This window comes from Etheostoma spectabile, chromosome 2, assembly GCF_008692095.1.
Source record: "Etheostoma spectabile isolate EspeVRDwgs_2016 chromosome 2, UIUC_Espe_1.0, whole genome shotgun sequence".
Classification (NCBI taxonomy): Eukaryota; Metazoa; Chordata; class Actinopteri; order Perciformes; family Percidae; genus Etheostoma; species Etheostoma spectabile.
In genome coordinates, this window is record NC_045734.1 from 11,045,890 (window position 1) to 11,061,769 (window position 15,880).

Genomic DNA, 15,880 nt, shown 5'->3' on the forward strand with positions numbered 1-15,880 from the left:
CCAGAGGAACAGCAAGAAACACAAAGTTTGGGAGAGGATCACTTAAAACAATGTAAACCCACGGATAATCAAAATGACCATAAATGGGGCACCCAGATAGCTCAGTTGGTAGAGCGGGTGCCCATGTATAGAGGCTTACTCCTCGACGCAGCAGACCGGTGTTCGAATCCATCCTGCGGCCCTTTGCTGCATGTCACTCCCCCTCTCTCCCCCCCTTTCATATCTTCAACTGTCCTATCAATTAAAGGCCTAAAATACCCCCCAAAAAAAACCTTTAAAAAAAAAAAAATGACCATAAATGTTCACAACTGTTTTAAAAACATGCTTTAGCAAATATTTATTCAGTTAATTAAGACTCTAGACATTTGTCCCACTGTTTGATGTGTCAAATAACTAACTTACTGTAAGCTATCAAATCACATTCTAACCAGTCTTGTGGTTTCTTCATTGAGGTTTTGTTTTCCATGTCCATGAAAAGAGTCAAGTTGAACGATGCACTGATGTTTTATTGATAACCAAGACATTAAACACTAAGAATGTTTTCACCCATGAAAGTTTTTTTCAAGAATTGCTCTTTCCATTTACATATTTTTAACCATTACTCAAAAAATATGGCCTTATGAGTTCAAATTATGTGTAGCGTTAAACCTAAAGTATTAATATGACTAAACACAGAATTGACACATTATCACCTAGTTTTATAGACGGTCACTATATAAAATTGTTACGAACATATGTTGCCAATGTACACTTCCAAAAGACACTGAGCAAAATGAGCATTCATTTGGAGGCGTGTTTGTGTTTGGTCTCCACAAAACACCTGGCTCTGCTCTTTACCTGCTAAATGCTCCCCAGTGTTCACCAACTAGTCGCTAAATAAATGTTGCTTGATGCTGGGCTTGAATCGGAACATTGAAGTTGTAGGGTGTGAAACCAAAACAATGAGCTGAAAGATGCTAAAACCCTTTGTGGAACTACAGAGTGATACGTGTCTGTGGGTTTGTCACTATGAGAAACCCCTTTCACTTTTTATATAGCCATTTCATTCATTGGTAACGTAACAAATATGGATTAAAGCCACTTTTACTAAGACGATACGAGGGGGATGTGACACTCTCTGGTGCAAATCATTAATCTAAGACCAGTCTAAAGCTTCGACCAGTCTTAAACCATAGTTATGCTACTAAAACAAACATTCAGCTGTGTCAGCCAAAGACTGAAACTGTGGTGCCTGGCAGATGACAGTCCCACGACTGTCTCTGGGAGCATTAACATTTCTATTGTTCCACTGGAGAAGACCTTTTCCAGTTAGGATTTACCTGCAAGTGATGCCAGAGTTATCCAATCTGACGTCAAAGGAGTCTACCTGCCAGGATGCAACTTTATCCTTCTCCCAAAACAGATTGCAAATCAGCAGTGCTTTGCTTTTCTAGTTGTCAGGCGAATTGATATTGAAACGTTTTTAGATATTATTTTACAGATGGTTTGTATTTTTCAACATCTGAGACTCAGCAACACTTGTGTCGTCAGAGCATTAACGCTGCAAAAATAGTGGTCAAAATGTGATTACAGTGTGGAGGCCGGGGTGATGATAGCATGTCAGGACACAAGATAATCCCACGGAAAACTGTTTCCAACTGAGCAAGCCAAGGAAACAATCACAGATCTGGGCCCAGGTGCTCTTGTCTGTAAGTCTGTGATTTGCCAAGCTGTGAAGAAACTGAGCCTGCTTCCTCTCTTTCTTTTTCTTCAAAGATCCCATTTTTGACCCTAATTGGTGATATCTTTAAAGCTCTTTGTTAACCTGCAGTGTTAAAAAAAGTGACTAAGCATTAGGTATGTACTCACACTGCCATCCTTAAGAACTGATCTAATCTAAAGCACCAGAAGCTTCACTGTCCAAAACATTCACATCACATTCCCTCCATCGGGATATTTTATCATCTGTTACTCAGAGTCCTGTCACATCTCATCTGCTATGGTTTTTCTGGACATCTCCACACTTATCAGCACCAGAGCATCAACATTCTGTCTCTTTGTAATCCAGGGTTTCAGCAGTATGCCATTTTAAGTGTCTCCTCTTTTCTGCTTGCATGATGAATGTGTTTGAAATGCCACAGACAGTCCAAAGCAGCCCTAACTCTCTTTGCTCTGGTCTTTTGGTTCACTTTAAGCCACTTTCACCATCTCTTCAGGGACTTTTTCAGCTGTTTAATCAGCAGCATTGAAGGCAGCCAAATTCCAGCTGGGCATCAGCCGCCGTTTATGGAATAAATCAAAGATTTTCCTGAGGCATTGTTTTTGTTTTGCTTGGTTATTTGAACATAGTCTGTCACTTATCCCACAGAACACATAAAGGAAATATTCACAATGGCAGTGGTACTTTATCGCTTGAGCGGCCTCACTATTTTCTGAAATATCAAAACTTTATGTCCGGCAGGAAACTTTTCCTGAGAAAAAGTAACTGTCTGATGGCAGTCTTTCAAGGTAAATCACTGTGCACTCGGGTGACAAAGGTGGCTAAAAAAGTATCACCTCTAAGCATCTACAGTTACATCAGACAAGTCCAATACTTCCTCCCACTCCCCAGTTCAGTTGGTTGTCCATTGTCTCCAACAAAAGAACTTGACACTTTGAATTGGAGCCTGTGATGGATAGCTTTTGAGGTCAGAAGCCTTTACCGGTATACTGGTTTCATCCCAGCCCAGCCGAGCTTCCAGCCTTGAATAGATTGATCACTTCCAACTTGTGTGAAGACAAAAGCATTATTAGGCGCAGAGTCACAGAGTCTTTGTGGGAAAGATGGTTTTGGTGACTGGCTGCTTACTTCTTCACATTGATAAGATGGCTTTTGTGCTTGATGCACATGTAGGCCTACTGTGGTTTCTAATTGTGCATTATATTTTCCATGTCCAGGAGCATAGGAATCATGGGGTTAATGCACTTAGATTATGATTTGATGGATGTTTCTGTTTAATAATTACAGCCAAATTGGAAATAGGACTTTTCACAACAACATTTTAAAAAAGCAGGAGAAGGCCTAAGTTTACAGATATTTGGAGTTGCAAAACTGATAACATCACCAAAATAAATTGTACCCAAGCAAAATGTATGTTCCTGTACTAAATGCATTATTCTTCCAAAATCCTAGGCGTTACCTGCCTGAAACTGAAAGAGCTCATTGTACCTTCACATGTATTATCTAACCAACATGAATATAACTTATCCTGATACAAGACTCTCAAACAAAGAAGTCTCTATAATACTTATATCACTAACTTTATCACCATTGGCATTCCTTGCATCATGAGGGAGGCCTTTCCCACAGAGGGAAAACAATGGTTATCAGATAGATTTTTATATTCTAAGTTATTCCGGAATGCTGGTTAAAAAGACCCTGAACCACCTCCTGCTTATTTACATTTCACATTGGTCAGGACATCATTTCAATGACAAGCTTAATCCAAGACTAAATACAGATGCGTTTTGCTTTTGAGATAATCTGAGTGGGATATTTTATATTTTACATTTTTGCTTACACATGTAACAATTTGCTAGAAACACAAATCTATTCTTGTGATCAAGGATTCCCCCCCAAATGCAGCCTAAGTCCTGACTTCTTTTCCGTTTCCTACTCACCCAACCGCCTTGCAGTAAAAAGGGTCAAGCGCCCAGTTAAAATACACAGTGTATAATTTTATATCTTTTTCCCAACGGGGCTCCTGGTGCCGGTGTCGAGACGAGAATGTGTTAGCAGCAGAGCCGCACACAGATCAGTTTCATTCTTTGTCAGTTGTGAATAGGGGCGGAGGAAGCAGTCATTAGAATCCTATAAAAAGAAAGCATCCGAGATCATAAAACACCCGACTGCAGGAATAAGTGCTTACTCACAGCCAGAAAGAGACAGAGAGGAAACCTCTTGTCAAGTTTCTTTCTGACCCTCAGAGCATCAGCGTTTGAACAGAGCAACTTCTTCATTGTTACCCTTTCTACACTGCGCTCTCTGTATTCAGATAACTGTGTCGATGGCAGTTATTCTTCTAAACGTCTGATTTTCAGGAACAAATCTTGGCTTCATCACTGCTCTATGTCTTGTAGACGGGCAAACGTGACGCATGGACACTGACAGGGCGAAAACATCTCATTGAGAAACTTCATTTTTTGCGGCACTTTTTGGTATTTCAGTATTTCTTTTTAAGGATGCTCGTCTTAACTTGGAATAGATGCTGTGTTGTGATGCTTCTCGTCGCTACACTGAAGACGGGGACATCCCAGGTATCCGAGGCGCGCCCGAAAGCGAACTTAATCAAGCCAGCTCTGTTGGAACAGACACCTACACTCGCTCCAAACCGCTCCGCCGCTGTCCACCTTGGGATCACCAAGAAATATAACGTCCTTGCGCAGGTAATTTTAAGTATTTAATTGTCTGAGGACTTGTAAATGCATGCCAGCCCTATGACGCAAAGCCTGGAATTGGGTAGAAGGATTAGAGCCAATGGAATAATAATAATTAAAAAAATAAATAAAGCCCGTGGAATAATTTATTATTATTGGTAGTGGCAATTTGACGATTCTAAATGTAGTATTTACTTAATGTAATGAGCAGGACATTGAAAATGACTTTATGAGTTGATACAGATATCGCGTGCGTAATTGTGCGGTACGTCTCCACAACTTTGGCTACGGAGTAGCCTTAAAAGAGCTTTCTCACGTGTGAATAGTTATTGGAAATTTCAGGGATTGGACCCCTCATAAACCCTAATTGCCTTTCAGACCTGACGCCACAGTTGGGTGCAGCGCACTTCCACAGTAAATCATTAATGCCAGTAGAAATGTGAGAAAAAGTTAACACTTAGGTTAATTTTCTGTCTGGGTCTTAGTCATTAAAGTGGTCCAGACGCTTGCTGGGATTATGAGAGTCTTACTGTGGGGCCTCTGAGGGATACTCTTACCAACCACTTAATACCCACTCAAAAAGTTATCAATTCCTGCTGTTTCAACAAAGTGCCATATTACTGTAGTTTGACAGCAAATGTGAGATCAATGTTTAAGATTTGGCCAGTTTCTTTCTGGCAAACGTAAAAGTTGTGAACATTATGAGTGATTTTTATCTAGTGAGAAATTAGAGCTGTATATTTATTGCTTGGCCGGGCAAAGTTTATTTTTTGAAGTGCAAACGGATACTGATGAGGAAAAGAAACTGGCACATCAGTAAAACAAAAAAATCTGACAAAAGCCAGCAGGCCTTCATCTTTCAAAAGGATTACCACCAACTCTAAGTTTTAATTGAACATGTAGGAGTCTGATTGTGTTGACCTCAGAGTATCTTTTTGAGCAGCAGATGGCACTGCCACATCTCCATCACATCCTACACAGCAGACAGTCTATTCATCAACTCACTGAAACAGCTGATTACTCTGGTTTTTTTGCCTGATGGTCTCACTCTTTAGATTTACTCTAACACCAACGTGTGTTTACAGTTGGCCTGTTCAACTGTCTGTAATATCACGTGCAGTAGTGATAGTGTTGGATAGCTGTGAAGTGTGTAGTGCTGAGAGCAGCGCTTTATGGAAAAGCCACTTTCTCTCCTCTGAGGAGATCCAACCTCAAGCAACCCTGCCAGACCTCAATTTGAACGCCTGCTTACATCTTTGCCATTGCAATAATATGGAGTGGTTTGGAAAAGTGGACTTAGGGGAAACAATATGTGTGTGCAGAGACCACCATACTCTTACAAAAGTTAAATGTCATGGTGCAGTGTGTCCAAATGAAGATGGCTAATAGTATTTATGGCAGAAGGGGATACGTGTGTGTGTGTGTGTGTGTGTGTGTGTGTGTGTTTTCTGGCTGCCAGGAGGTTTTCCAGAGTTGTAAAGTAACAGCCGCAGCTCAGCCTTGGCCAGATATGTGGCTTGAGGCTGGCAAGCAAACTGCACTGACCTTCTGCATATAATCATGCAGTGGCCATTTATGAGTAGAATAAATCAAAGATAACAAGTCTGCTCTCTTCATGAGGCTGTAAGTGTGGCATATATTTAGTACAGGAGTGATCACAGGGAGTATATAACTGGAGTTACTCTACCTTTTTGATAATTTTTTTAGAATTATGATAAATGCCTTGAAACAGGTTGCATAGCACCAAACAGCATGCCACTGAGTGGTTCACAGCAGGCACCCCAAACTATTTTCATCTTTAGCTGCATTTGTGAAGGGAATTTATGGGTGTAAGTTTGAAAAATGGGCATACTTCAACTCAAATTTTTCCAAGTAGATTTATGTTCAAGTGGTCATGCTGTTGAGTTTGTTTACATTGCTGAGGAATAGTTGGCAGATTATCACACCTCTGGAGGTGGGACCAGGATGTGAGGGATTGGGAGCTTTTCAGTGATAATCTGAACACTTCACCCACAAGGCCATTTTTTAAAACTCTTACAATTTCTTTTTTTTTAGTTTTTAACCTACTTAATTCTGCAGTCAAACACAAGACTAGAACATTTTACATGGTATAAAGCAGCTCTTTCTCTCACAGTTACAATTCCAATTACAGCACACCCCCCCCAAAAAAAAAAATCTCAGTGGCTTACTATCAAGTGTAGCAAATTATCGAGGGATAGAGTCTAGCAGCCACCCTGTGGAGACGAGCCGCTGCAGCTGGAAACAAGGCTGTAATTTGGTGTTTTATCCATCAGATTAGAAACCCTGCTCAAAGCCTTCGGTTATTTGACAGCTTAATGGGCTTTTATTCCCTGAAGCTGCTGACAACGTTTGGCAATAAAGGTTAAATTAATCACACACAATTCAGGGTCAGGTTTTGGCTATCCCTTGACGTTGAGTCGCGGCAAACTGTTGAGTGTTTTTCCCCGTTGTCTCACCCTTTTCACATCAGCCTGACTGGAGTAGAACCGACAAAACCAAAATGTACGCCTCTTAGACCTTGACAGCCGGTGCTCGTGGGTGGCACTGTTGCCTCCTTGGAAGGGAACCAACAGAAATGGATAGCACGGGCAGGCAGTGCTCACCACTCTAACCTCTGAACCCACAAGGGAACCGACAGTGTGGCGGCATTCATGCAGTACGTGTCTGCAAAACATCAGCAGCCGGTCAGTCAGCCTTAACTAGTTGCTTTATTTAATTCAACACAGAGACTACTTTAACAAGCGATGTCTGAGGGCTCTGCCTATAAAAGTAGAGCCACGTCCTTTCTCTTTCTCAGCCCTGCCTACCCACCTCTGACCTAAAATTAATGTTTAGGGATCCTAATGAGCTGAGAAAAGAGGTGTGAGTGCTTGTTAGCGCTCGGCTCAGTTTGAGCTTTAGTCTATAGTCCTGTGGCCTTTCCAGTCTCTGGGTCCCTTGGGCGCTGTAAGGGCCCTGCACTGGAGCCATTAGGGGTCTCCTGTGGAAACCTCCTTTACTGAAGTTGGACTTGTTAATGAGAGAGGAGACCCGTGCCCCTTTCTTTCCACAAGATTACACCTTAGAGAAGCACACCTCCTAGATTACCACCAAGAGCTTTTCCCTTTTTCTTTGATAGTCTTTGAAGAGAGCAGTCATGTCAGCTGACTGTGTGCCTCTCTCTGTGTCCGATGAATCAGATCAACTCAGAATGTATACTTAACTTAAGGAAGGTCTAGTTTTTGGAGCCTTTGGATTCCAGCACTCAAAGGGACATGCCCATAAACACATGTGTTTTGAGTGATGAAAGACGCCAAGCTGTGTTTGAAGACATGGTTTGTATGAGTGACTTGTGTTCAGCCATCCCTATGTAATCTGATGCCGGCTGTCTGTGCTTTTAGGGCAAATGAAGTTTGTTTGTTCAGTGACATCGTATATTTGACTCTGTAAGGCCCCCTGACGATCCTTAACACCATTCACAGTTTTAGATTACGTTCCTAATTCTTGAAGATCAAGTGGAATCACGGCACCGATCCCAAAAAACATAGATGTGCACTTAGTATGTGAAGTCCTTTTAATACAATTCTATTCTACAATTATTATTTTTTTACAGCGTTTTTACTGATTTTTCATTACTCACGCGATAATGGTATTGTATAGTGCAATATGTTACAACTTTTATTAAACAAATGTATATGCTGTTTGTTTCTGAGACTCTACACAGGTTATTTTTTTAATGGTTTTCTCTTTACGTAAGATTCATTGTGTTTTGTGTGTGTTTTTGGCTCAGACAAAACTCTGGAAGTACAGCATGTATACACTGCTCTAATTACTCAGGCAGTGTCTCTCCATGTACAAATAGTAAAGGACTGTATGAAAATTGTTCAAAAAAGGGTGGGAGACGGGGTCAGAAAAGGAGGAGGGTATTGTAATTGTTTAGGCTGAATGCAGACTTTTTAAGGGGGGGGGTGGAGTTCGTTTATATTTCTTACACCCTAAGTTTAAATTTCTTTTCATGGTTTTTTAAAGTTCCCTTTGCCATATGCAGAGAACAACAGTTATGTATCAGGTTTTATGTATGTGTGCATTGGTGACCCACACCATTGGTTTAAATTGTTTAAATTAAGTCCTCCAAAGAAATACATTCTGTGTCCATGTTCTCTATAACGACACATTGCAGTGTTTTCTAAACTGATGCCCCTATCCACAGAACGTTGTCCATGGCTTTGAAAATAGTTACAAATCAATGTTGAAAAGAAAAGTCAGTTTTATGAAGGGACAACGCCATGGCCCAAGTTTGGTTAGGTTTAGGCAAAAAATACAACTTGGGAAAGATCAAGATTTGGGTTAAAATAATAACTTTGTTAATGTTAGGGGACATTTATTGTCATGGTTGCACTAATAAACACGTGGTTAAGACTAAGGAACAATCATGTATAAAACAAAAAACAAAACATAAACTCTGTCTGGAAACGGGAAATGAACAACGGCCTCCTGTGTTAAAGTCCGAAATTTTATTGATCCCTCCATCCATCCTAACCTCCTCTCTACTCGGACTTTGTTGTTCTATAATAACCTTACTTACTTATTTGCTAATGTCCGGCCGCAAGAGTGTTTTGTCACTTGAATGTGGACAGATGTAGATTTGGGCCACATGCTCAAACAACTGATGCGTCATTGTTTTTTTGAGAAAGTATTTCTGTGAAAACAGAAAACAAAGCTGGTATAGGGCCGTGTGTTTTTAGAAAGTGAAAAATAAGTATATCCCGATACTTTTCTAACTGTCCCAACATTTTAAACCCTCAGACCTAAACTAAACAGTGAGAGACTGCATTGCAGGGCACTTCCATTGAATTATATCAGCACTTTGGAATGACTCAATTGAGGTAAATAAGGGACCCAAAGACCAGGGGAAGGGTTCAAAGCCCTGTATATCCGGTAGTAAATCCCTTGTAGATTGGTGCTCCTGCACATTCAACGTTCCTCTTCAAAGCCACGAAGCTTTACCAGCACGAGAGTAGCACGAGACAGGGCCAGGGGGCATCCCTTATGACTCTCTGTCTGTCTCTTCCTTTATCGTCTCACCAGCATACCAAAAGAGGCTGCAATTTTTAACCCACTTCCTGCGCAGGATCCAGGGCTGCGCTTTCATGTGCAAAGGCTGACGTGGGACAAATAAGGGAGCAACAGAAAAAAAGATGTGAGATAAATGAGATGCATCCATCCCTCAGAAGTTGCGAATGAGGCGTTTTAAAACATGACAAGATAATACGAGATTATCACCCGCGATTTGGGGGTCAGCCTTGTATCATTGGGTTTCAAAGGGCTGTCTAAACAGTTTGATGGAAGAGGTGAGTCCCCTTCTTCTTCTTCTTCTTTTCTCCCTCCACCTCTTCTTTTTGCACTACAGTATGCACTGTAATTGATCCAAGCATGCTGGCCAGAAAGACAGATGAAAATCTGAGCAGTATTAGGAGCGAAAGAAAGTAGTATGAAGTACAACTGCCCATTTGTCTTCATATTTACATAACAGCCTATTTGTCATCTCCAGGAAAAAAACTCCCACTGCACTTTCTTGAACTTCTCTTCCGACCATATTTCCAGCATATTTCACTTCTCAGCTGTGATTATACCAATAGTCCATGGTAATGTAGCCTACATGTTTCTCTGGATGAGCAGTTAACACCAACATATGTCCCCCAATGAGGTTGAAAGTTCATTCTTGACTTGACTGGAAAATAGTAGTTTTGTCAACAACAATTACAAAAAAAAACCTTTCATTTTTATGGTCTTTCCCAGTAGAACAAACTCCATTGGCGAAGAAAGACTGTGAGATGTGGGTAAAAGCTCTGGAAAACATATTAAGTGGACTTTAAGTTTCGTTTTATTGTTGAGAGTTAGATGAAAGGACTTTGGTTACCTGCTTGTCAGGTCTCTGCATGGTAAATAAAGACAGCTAGCTAGACTATTTGTCCAATTGAGTTTTTTCTCACACAACTGAAACAACTTTTGAACGTACACGTTCCACCAAATCGTTCCTTTCCGAGGCTATTTCACAGTGGCTCCGTGTAGAGCTTTGTACTGCTCGGTGACAATTGTGATTGGTTTAAAGAAATGCCAATGAACTAGAGCATGTTTTTCTAAGAGGATGTTTAGAGTAAGGTCTGGCAATGAAAGACTAAGCCAAAATAACTCTAATGACACTATGAGTTATTTTCTCAGATTCTAGAAAGTTCCTCCAGAACCACACATGCCGGTATACAACTGCTGAATTGTTCTCCCCATGTTGAGTAAACTGACCTTCATGTGTATAATTGGTGTAGTGTCCCTTTGAAATACGGCTTTTAAATATTTTAAGAACAGCTCTTAACACGGTAGTAATTAAGAAATATTTAGAATCCATCAAACATCAGAGCTTTGTTACTTACGTCAACACATTAAGCATCTGCATTGTGGGAATTTGTCATTTTGATGAATGAGGACTCAGTGTTTTATTCCTGCCCATTTTTCTACGCCTGTATCATTGCCTCCATGTGTTTCCACCCCGAGAAAGTCAGTATGGCATCTGTCCAACAAGTCTAATCTTGCTCACTTTCAGAAGCACAAGTACATGGAGTAACAACTTTTAATTTGCTGAAATATTAATATTGTTGAGAGTTAATTTTAACATGTGGCGCACATTCATGTTGCATGTTCCTTTTGGCATTGCAGCCCCTCTCCTCTGACCTTTAGACCTCAAATGTAGTGTACTTTTTATTGTGGCTATAATGATTTTACTCTGATTTAAACCTCTTTCTTGTTCATTTACTCATGTTTATTGTTCCATGTTTGTCAGTGGTAAGCCACACTAAATCAGATCTGTCAGTGCAGTGCCAGCTAAATGTGGTTGTGGTGCCGGTGGTGGTATGCCAGCCAAACATGTTGTTCGAATGTTGGTCTACACTGGACATAATTTACACAGTCAGAATCCATATCCTGCTTTATTTCTTCTTTTTTTACTGATCTGCATATTTGAATAGGTGTACATCCATTGTAATAACAATGCCCTAAAAGAAAAGATGTGCAGCAAGGAGAAAAAAAGTGATCTGACCTTCATTATGTCTTACTCATCTGCTGTGGCCTTGAGCCAGAGTATTGATGTTTCATTTAAGCTTTTCTAAATGATCCTCACTCTTGATGACTTATGTGTAACATTATTTTATTTGACTGAGGAGTTAATTTAATTTGTGAAACAATTTACAACAAACTCCGTTGCTCATGCTCCAAGTCCAACAGAGACACGGGACATGCATGTGTAGGGAATTAAATCAAGTTCCAGTAAAACTTACTATTGGTGCGCACGCTTGTTATGGAAAAAGTGAGCTAGGCTTTAATTGTGCTTCTTGCTGCTGTGGAGAGTGGATGTTGTGTTTGTTAAGGTGGTCATTTCAGCGCACTTACGGAAAAGACTTAAAGGTTCTTCGTGTGCGTTGCTGCACAACAGAATGTCCCAACCCTTTAGTGTAAACACAAGAAATTCTAAATCAAAAAAACATTGCCAAATTGACTGTAAAGAAGTATGATTAGCTACAGAAATTACCTCTCAATTACAGTATGCCTGTAGACTCATTAAGCCTCTGAACACTTTGAGAAAAATTGAGAGAAACTGAAGTGGTTTATCTTGTTTTGGAAATTCTAATAGCTCTATTGTCTGGGACCTGAAACAAATGACCACACCAGTGAGAGACATGTTAATCCCTACAACATGTTGTCCTCTAAAATTGGATGCAGAGAGACCACAGCCTGTAGTCAGTTCGCCCAAAGCAAACAACTAACATATTTTCCTACTTACCAATATATCTGACCATGTAGAGAGTTTGGGGTTAATTTGCCAAGATTTCAGATATATGTGTGCTGCTTAGACTTCTGCCACCAGCTCAATATAAAATGAAGATGAATGGCATTTGGTTTTGATGTCCAAAACATCAAATATTCAATTTTTGTAAGTTAACAGCACTGTCTCTTTCCAGAACCAATGATAGCTTTCAAACTGTTTAGTAAACAGCCAGGAAACGTTTTTAGTAAATCCAAAGTAACTTCAACAGTAACTGGAACATTGAAAACTTCCAGGTTTCTCTCAATCTAACATTTCTCTCTTAAAACAGTGACACATGATGTACATTGGTTAGAGTTTCAGTAAAATCTGCAGTTGTCTAACATGATGAATGGCATTTGAGTTGGGCTTAATTTGGGTCCTGTTTTTGGTCTAACCAAGGTTTTTTTCTGATTGTAGTGTCTCCACACAACTCCATCCTGAACACAACATGGGTTTTATTTGACTTGCTAACGTCTACAATTTAAATTTTGCGACCTGAGGTGCATGGTGCAACTTTGGTGCTTGGAATAGAATTAGAAGCAATGCAGTTACTGTGTTTTGTCTGGGTAAGTTGTGGTTTCCTGGGTTGTGTCCAACAAAATCCACTATGTTCCTTCTCTTTAACAATGTGCCCATTGATTTTGCCATCCCATTGATTGGCCAGCCCACTGGCCAATAAAAAGTTCATAATGTCATGAAACAGTTCATGACATTATGTCGAACAGAATGTGATAACATCAATGTGGCTATGGGCCATAGTGGCCAGTCTGAATGATAAAACTATGAGAATTTGATACACTTCTGCCACAGCCACGTTTGTATGTTTGTGTTTAATATTGTTGTTCACTCGTGGGCAAATGTTTCAAAGTCAAATATCAAAGGCAACATTTTCTGTATTATTCACTAAAAGGGTATTTGAGCTTTTGAATATGCTGCTCATGCTTGGCACTGTAAAGCTTCGGAAATACACTAAACATGACTGGATGGTGTGATGTGCACCTTTCACGTAATCTGAGCAGGTGGGTGATGTGACTGCATTGGCCCCAATATTGCACTCCAGTGCTTGATTCTTACTGGCAAACTTGCACCTACCACATTGTACATCATACCTGCCAACATATGGTTTTCAAAATCCGGGAGATTTGTGCGGGGGCTTATTCGGTTCTGGACTTTCCGCAGAGATCAACTGCGCAACTGGGTGATAGGTTGCTGGGTTGAGGTGACAAATGGGTTGAAAATTGTATATGCTGTGTGGATTGTGTGGATAGGATGCGTTTCATACAAGATCTGGAAACTGGTCAACATTAGACAAACATATTGGTCATTATTATTATTGGTCATATTGGTTATTATTTATAAAGGAGTTTGGGCCATGCAAATTATGGGAGTGTTGGCAGGTATGTTGTACATGCAAATACAGTCTGGTGTCTCACTGGGTCAGAGCTCTGTGCTGCCCCTTAAAATGCCACCTCATTAACACAGATATGTCAGGCAAAAAGGGTTTGATTTTTATCTTCAGGAAGAACTGTTCATTAACTCATGCACTTTAACCACGCATTTATTAAGATCAATGTGTGCTTGTGCAATCTTTCATAAAACGAGTAAAGTGACTGAATAAACATGTTTTTTCCTCAGCAGGTGTATCCATGCAGCAATGATAAGGAGTGTAGTGTGGGAAGCTACTGCCACAGCCCTCAACAGGCTCCCTCTCGCTGCCTCACCTGCCGCAGGAAGAAGAAGCGCTGCCATAGAGATTCCATGTGCTGTCCTGGGAACCGCTGCAGTAACTGTACGTGCCTGACGCAAACACATTTTGAGAGCATGTTAGTTTCAGTTATGTCGTGACTGCAGGGTATGATTCAGAAATTTGATTTCTTGTCTTATGCAAATATTATGAAAAAAAGTGAGTTGTACAGTATCTAGCCCAGGGACTTAGTAAAAGAGCCAGTTCATTTACATAATTCAAAACATGCTTTCAGATAGAATGCTGAACTATAGTTAAACTCTATCCAATTAATGCCCAGAGTTTAGGAATCAGTGGTCACATTTTAAAAAGTGGTGTTTCATCCACGAAAAGTGTGAGTGGCATGAATGTCTGTGTTTGTGCAGAGGCTGGGCAGAAATTGTATTTTTGTTTTAAATTGACATAGCTGACCAACCCAGATGCTGTTCTCATGAAAAGCCTAGTTTAGCGATCACTAATATGAGTTACTAACATATTGATTTGACTTTTAATCAGGTTGAACAGTCTGTTTTGTAGTTTCTTGACAATGTAAGCAGGGTTGGAATTGTTTAAATGTTTGATATCGTCTTTTTCTGTCTGCAGATATTTGTGTCCCTGTCTCTGAGAGTCTGATCTCACCTCACATCTCAGCTTTAGATGAGCATAACAAACTCTCCACCAAAGACCACAGCTGGAGGAAGGGAGGGAAGGCACATGCTAAGCATTCTCTTAAAGGTGAGATTATGCTTCAAACATGTCCACTGGAAACAATGTCTCTAAACTCTGTCGCTGTTGTTTTCTCTCTCATCTTTTCTGCTGTCGTCTTCATCTTTTCTGCTGTCGATGGCTGAATTGTTCTGTTGTTCACTGTCTGCATGTCCTACGCAGTTCATGGGCAACACATATCCACAAACTATGTTGATAATTAATCCTTTGCTTATGTGTCAGTGTCTCTGAGCCCAAAGCACCACATGGGGAGTCTGGAAGAAACCACATACCCCAGCTTTTTCTGTACCTACATAAAGCCATACAAACACTTTCAATGACAGTACACACACTTGTGTGATACACAAGTGAAAACCACAGAATGCAGGTTTGGCACGATTATAGCAAATAACTCTCTGAGCCCCATGCTTAGCGTTTATGTCACCTAATTTAAGTTAACGTAAGGGCCTGTCCATAAAGCAAGCAAAACGTTTAATGAGACACTCAACTCTAAATGCACCCTCAAGAAAGCAGGCTGCAACGCTAAAATCAATGTGAAAATAGCAGCACTACTTAAAGTTGCTGTAAATAAGGGCATTTACTTTTATTTGTGCTTGACTGACTCCCTCTCCTTTAACATAATTACATTATAATGGCCTTCTGCAAGTTGCAGCTTGAGAAAAATCCACCACAAAAGAATCAGTGGTATTAAAGCAATGAACAAGAAGTCATGCTTAACAGTCTATCATACTGGTGCTTGGAACTTCACATTAAAATAACTAATCAACATGGTGGGGTTTTGTCAGCTATACAGGACGACTGGTTTGACTAAATTATACTTATGTATTCATAAGAGCATGCTAACATCCTGCCAAGAATAACAGACTCAGACCAGATGGGTTGATATGGTTAATATACAGAATAAGCAAATTGTTTGCTTGATTTCTGTTGAAAACGTCAAGCTTTTCTTTTGTTTCTGACATGGCCACACATTATGCAATCTGAATTGAAACGTGAAGAAAGGGTTGCATAAACATATCCGCATGGAAAACACAACAGCTTAATGAACAATAATCATACATTTCCTGTGCTTTATGTAACTGAAGCACTATGCATCAAAACTCCAAGATGCTGGATGATTTATCATTTCATGCAGGTCTTTCATGTCTCTGATGAAGCTTTTGTTTCTGTTTTTCTGAGCA

General features: G+C 40.2%; 1 protein-coding gene across 2 annotated transcripts in view; it reads left to right on the forward strand.

Moving 5' to 3' along the window:
• The first annotated feature begins 3,770 nt into the window (after nt 1-3,770).
• The window catches only part of dkk2 (dickkopf WNT signaling pathway inhibitor 2), a 12,709-nt gene continuing 599 nt past the window's right edge, over nt 3,771-15,880 (forward strand). The window contains exons 1-3 of one of the 2 annotated variants that reach the window (XM_032529248.1): nt 3,771-4,404; nt 13,889-14,039; nt 14,577-14,708. In XM_032529248.1, the coding sequence (XP_032385139.1) occupies nt 4,201-4,404; nt 13,889-14,039; nt 14,577-14,708 (487 nt within the window). In that variant the 5' untranslated portion in view covers nt 3,771-4,200. Of the gene's footprint in view, nt 4,405-13,885; nt 14,040-14,576; nt 14,709-15,880 lie in introns of both variants that reach the window. The other variant, XM_032529239.1, reaches the window with a different exon arrangement.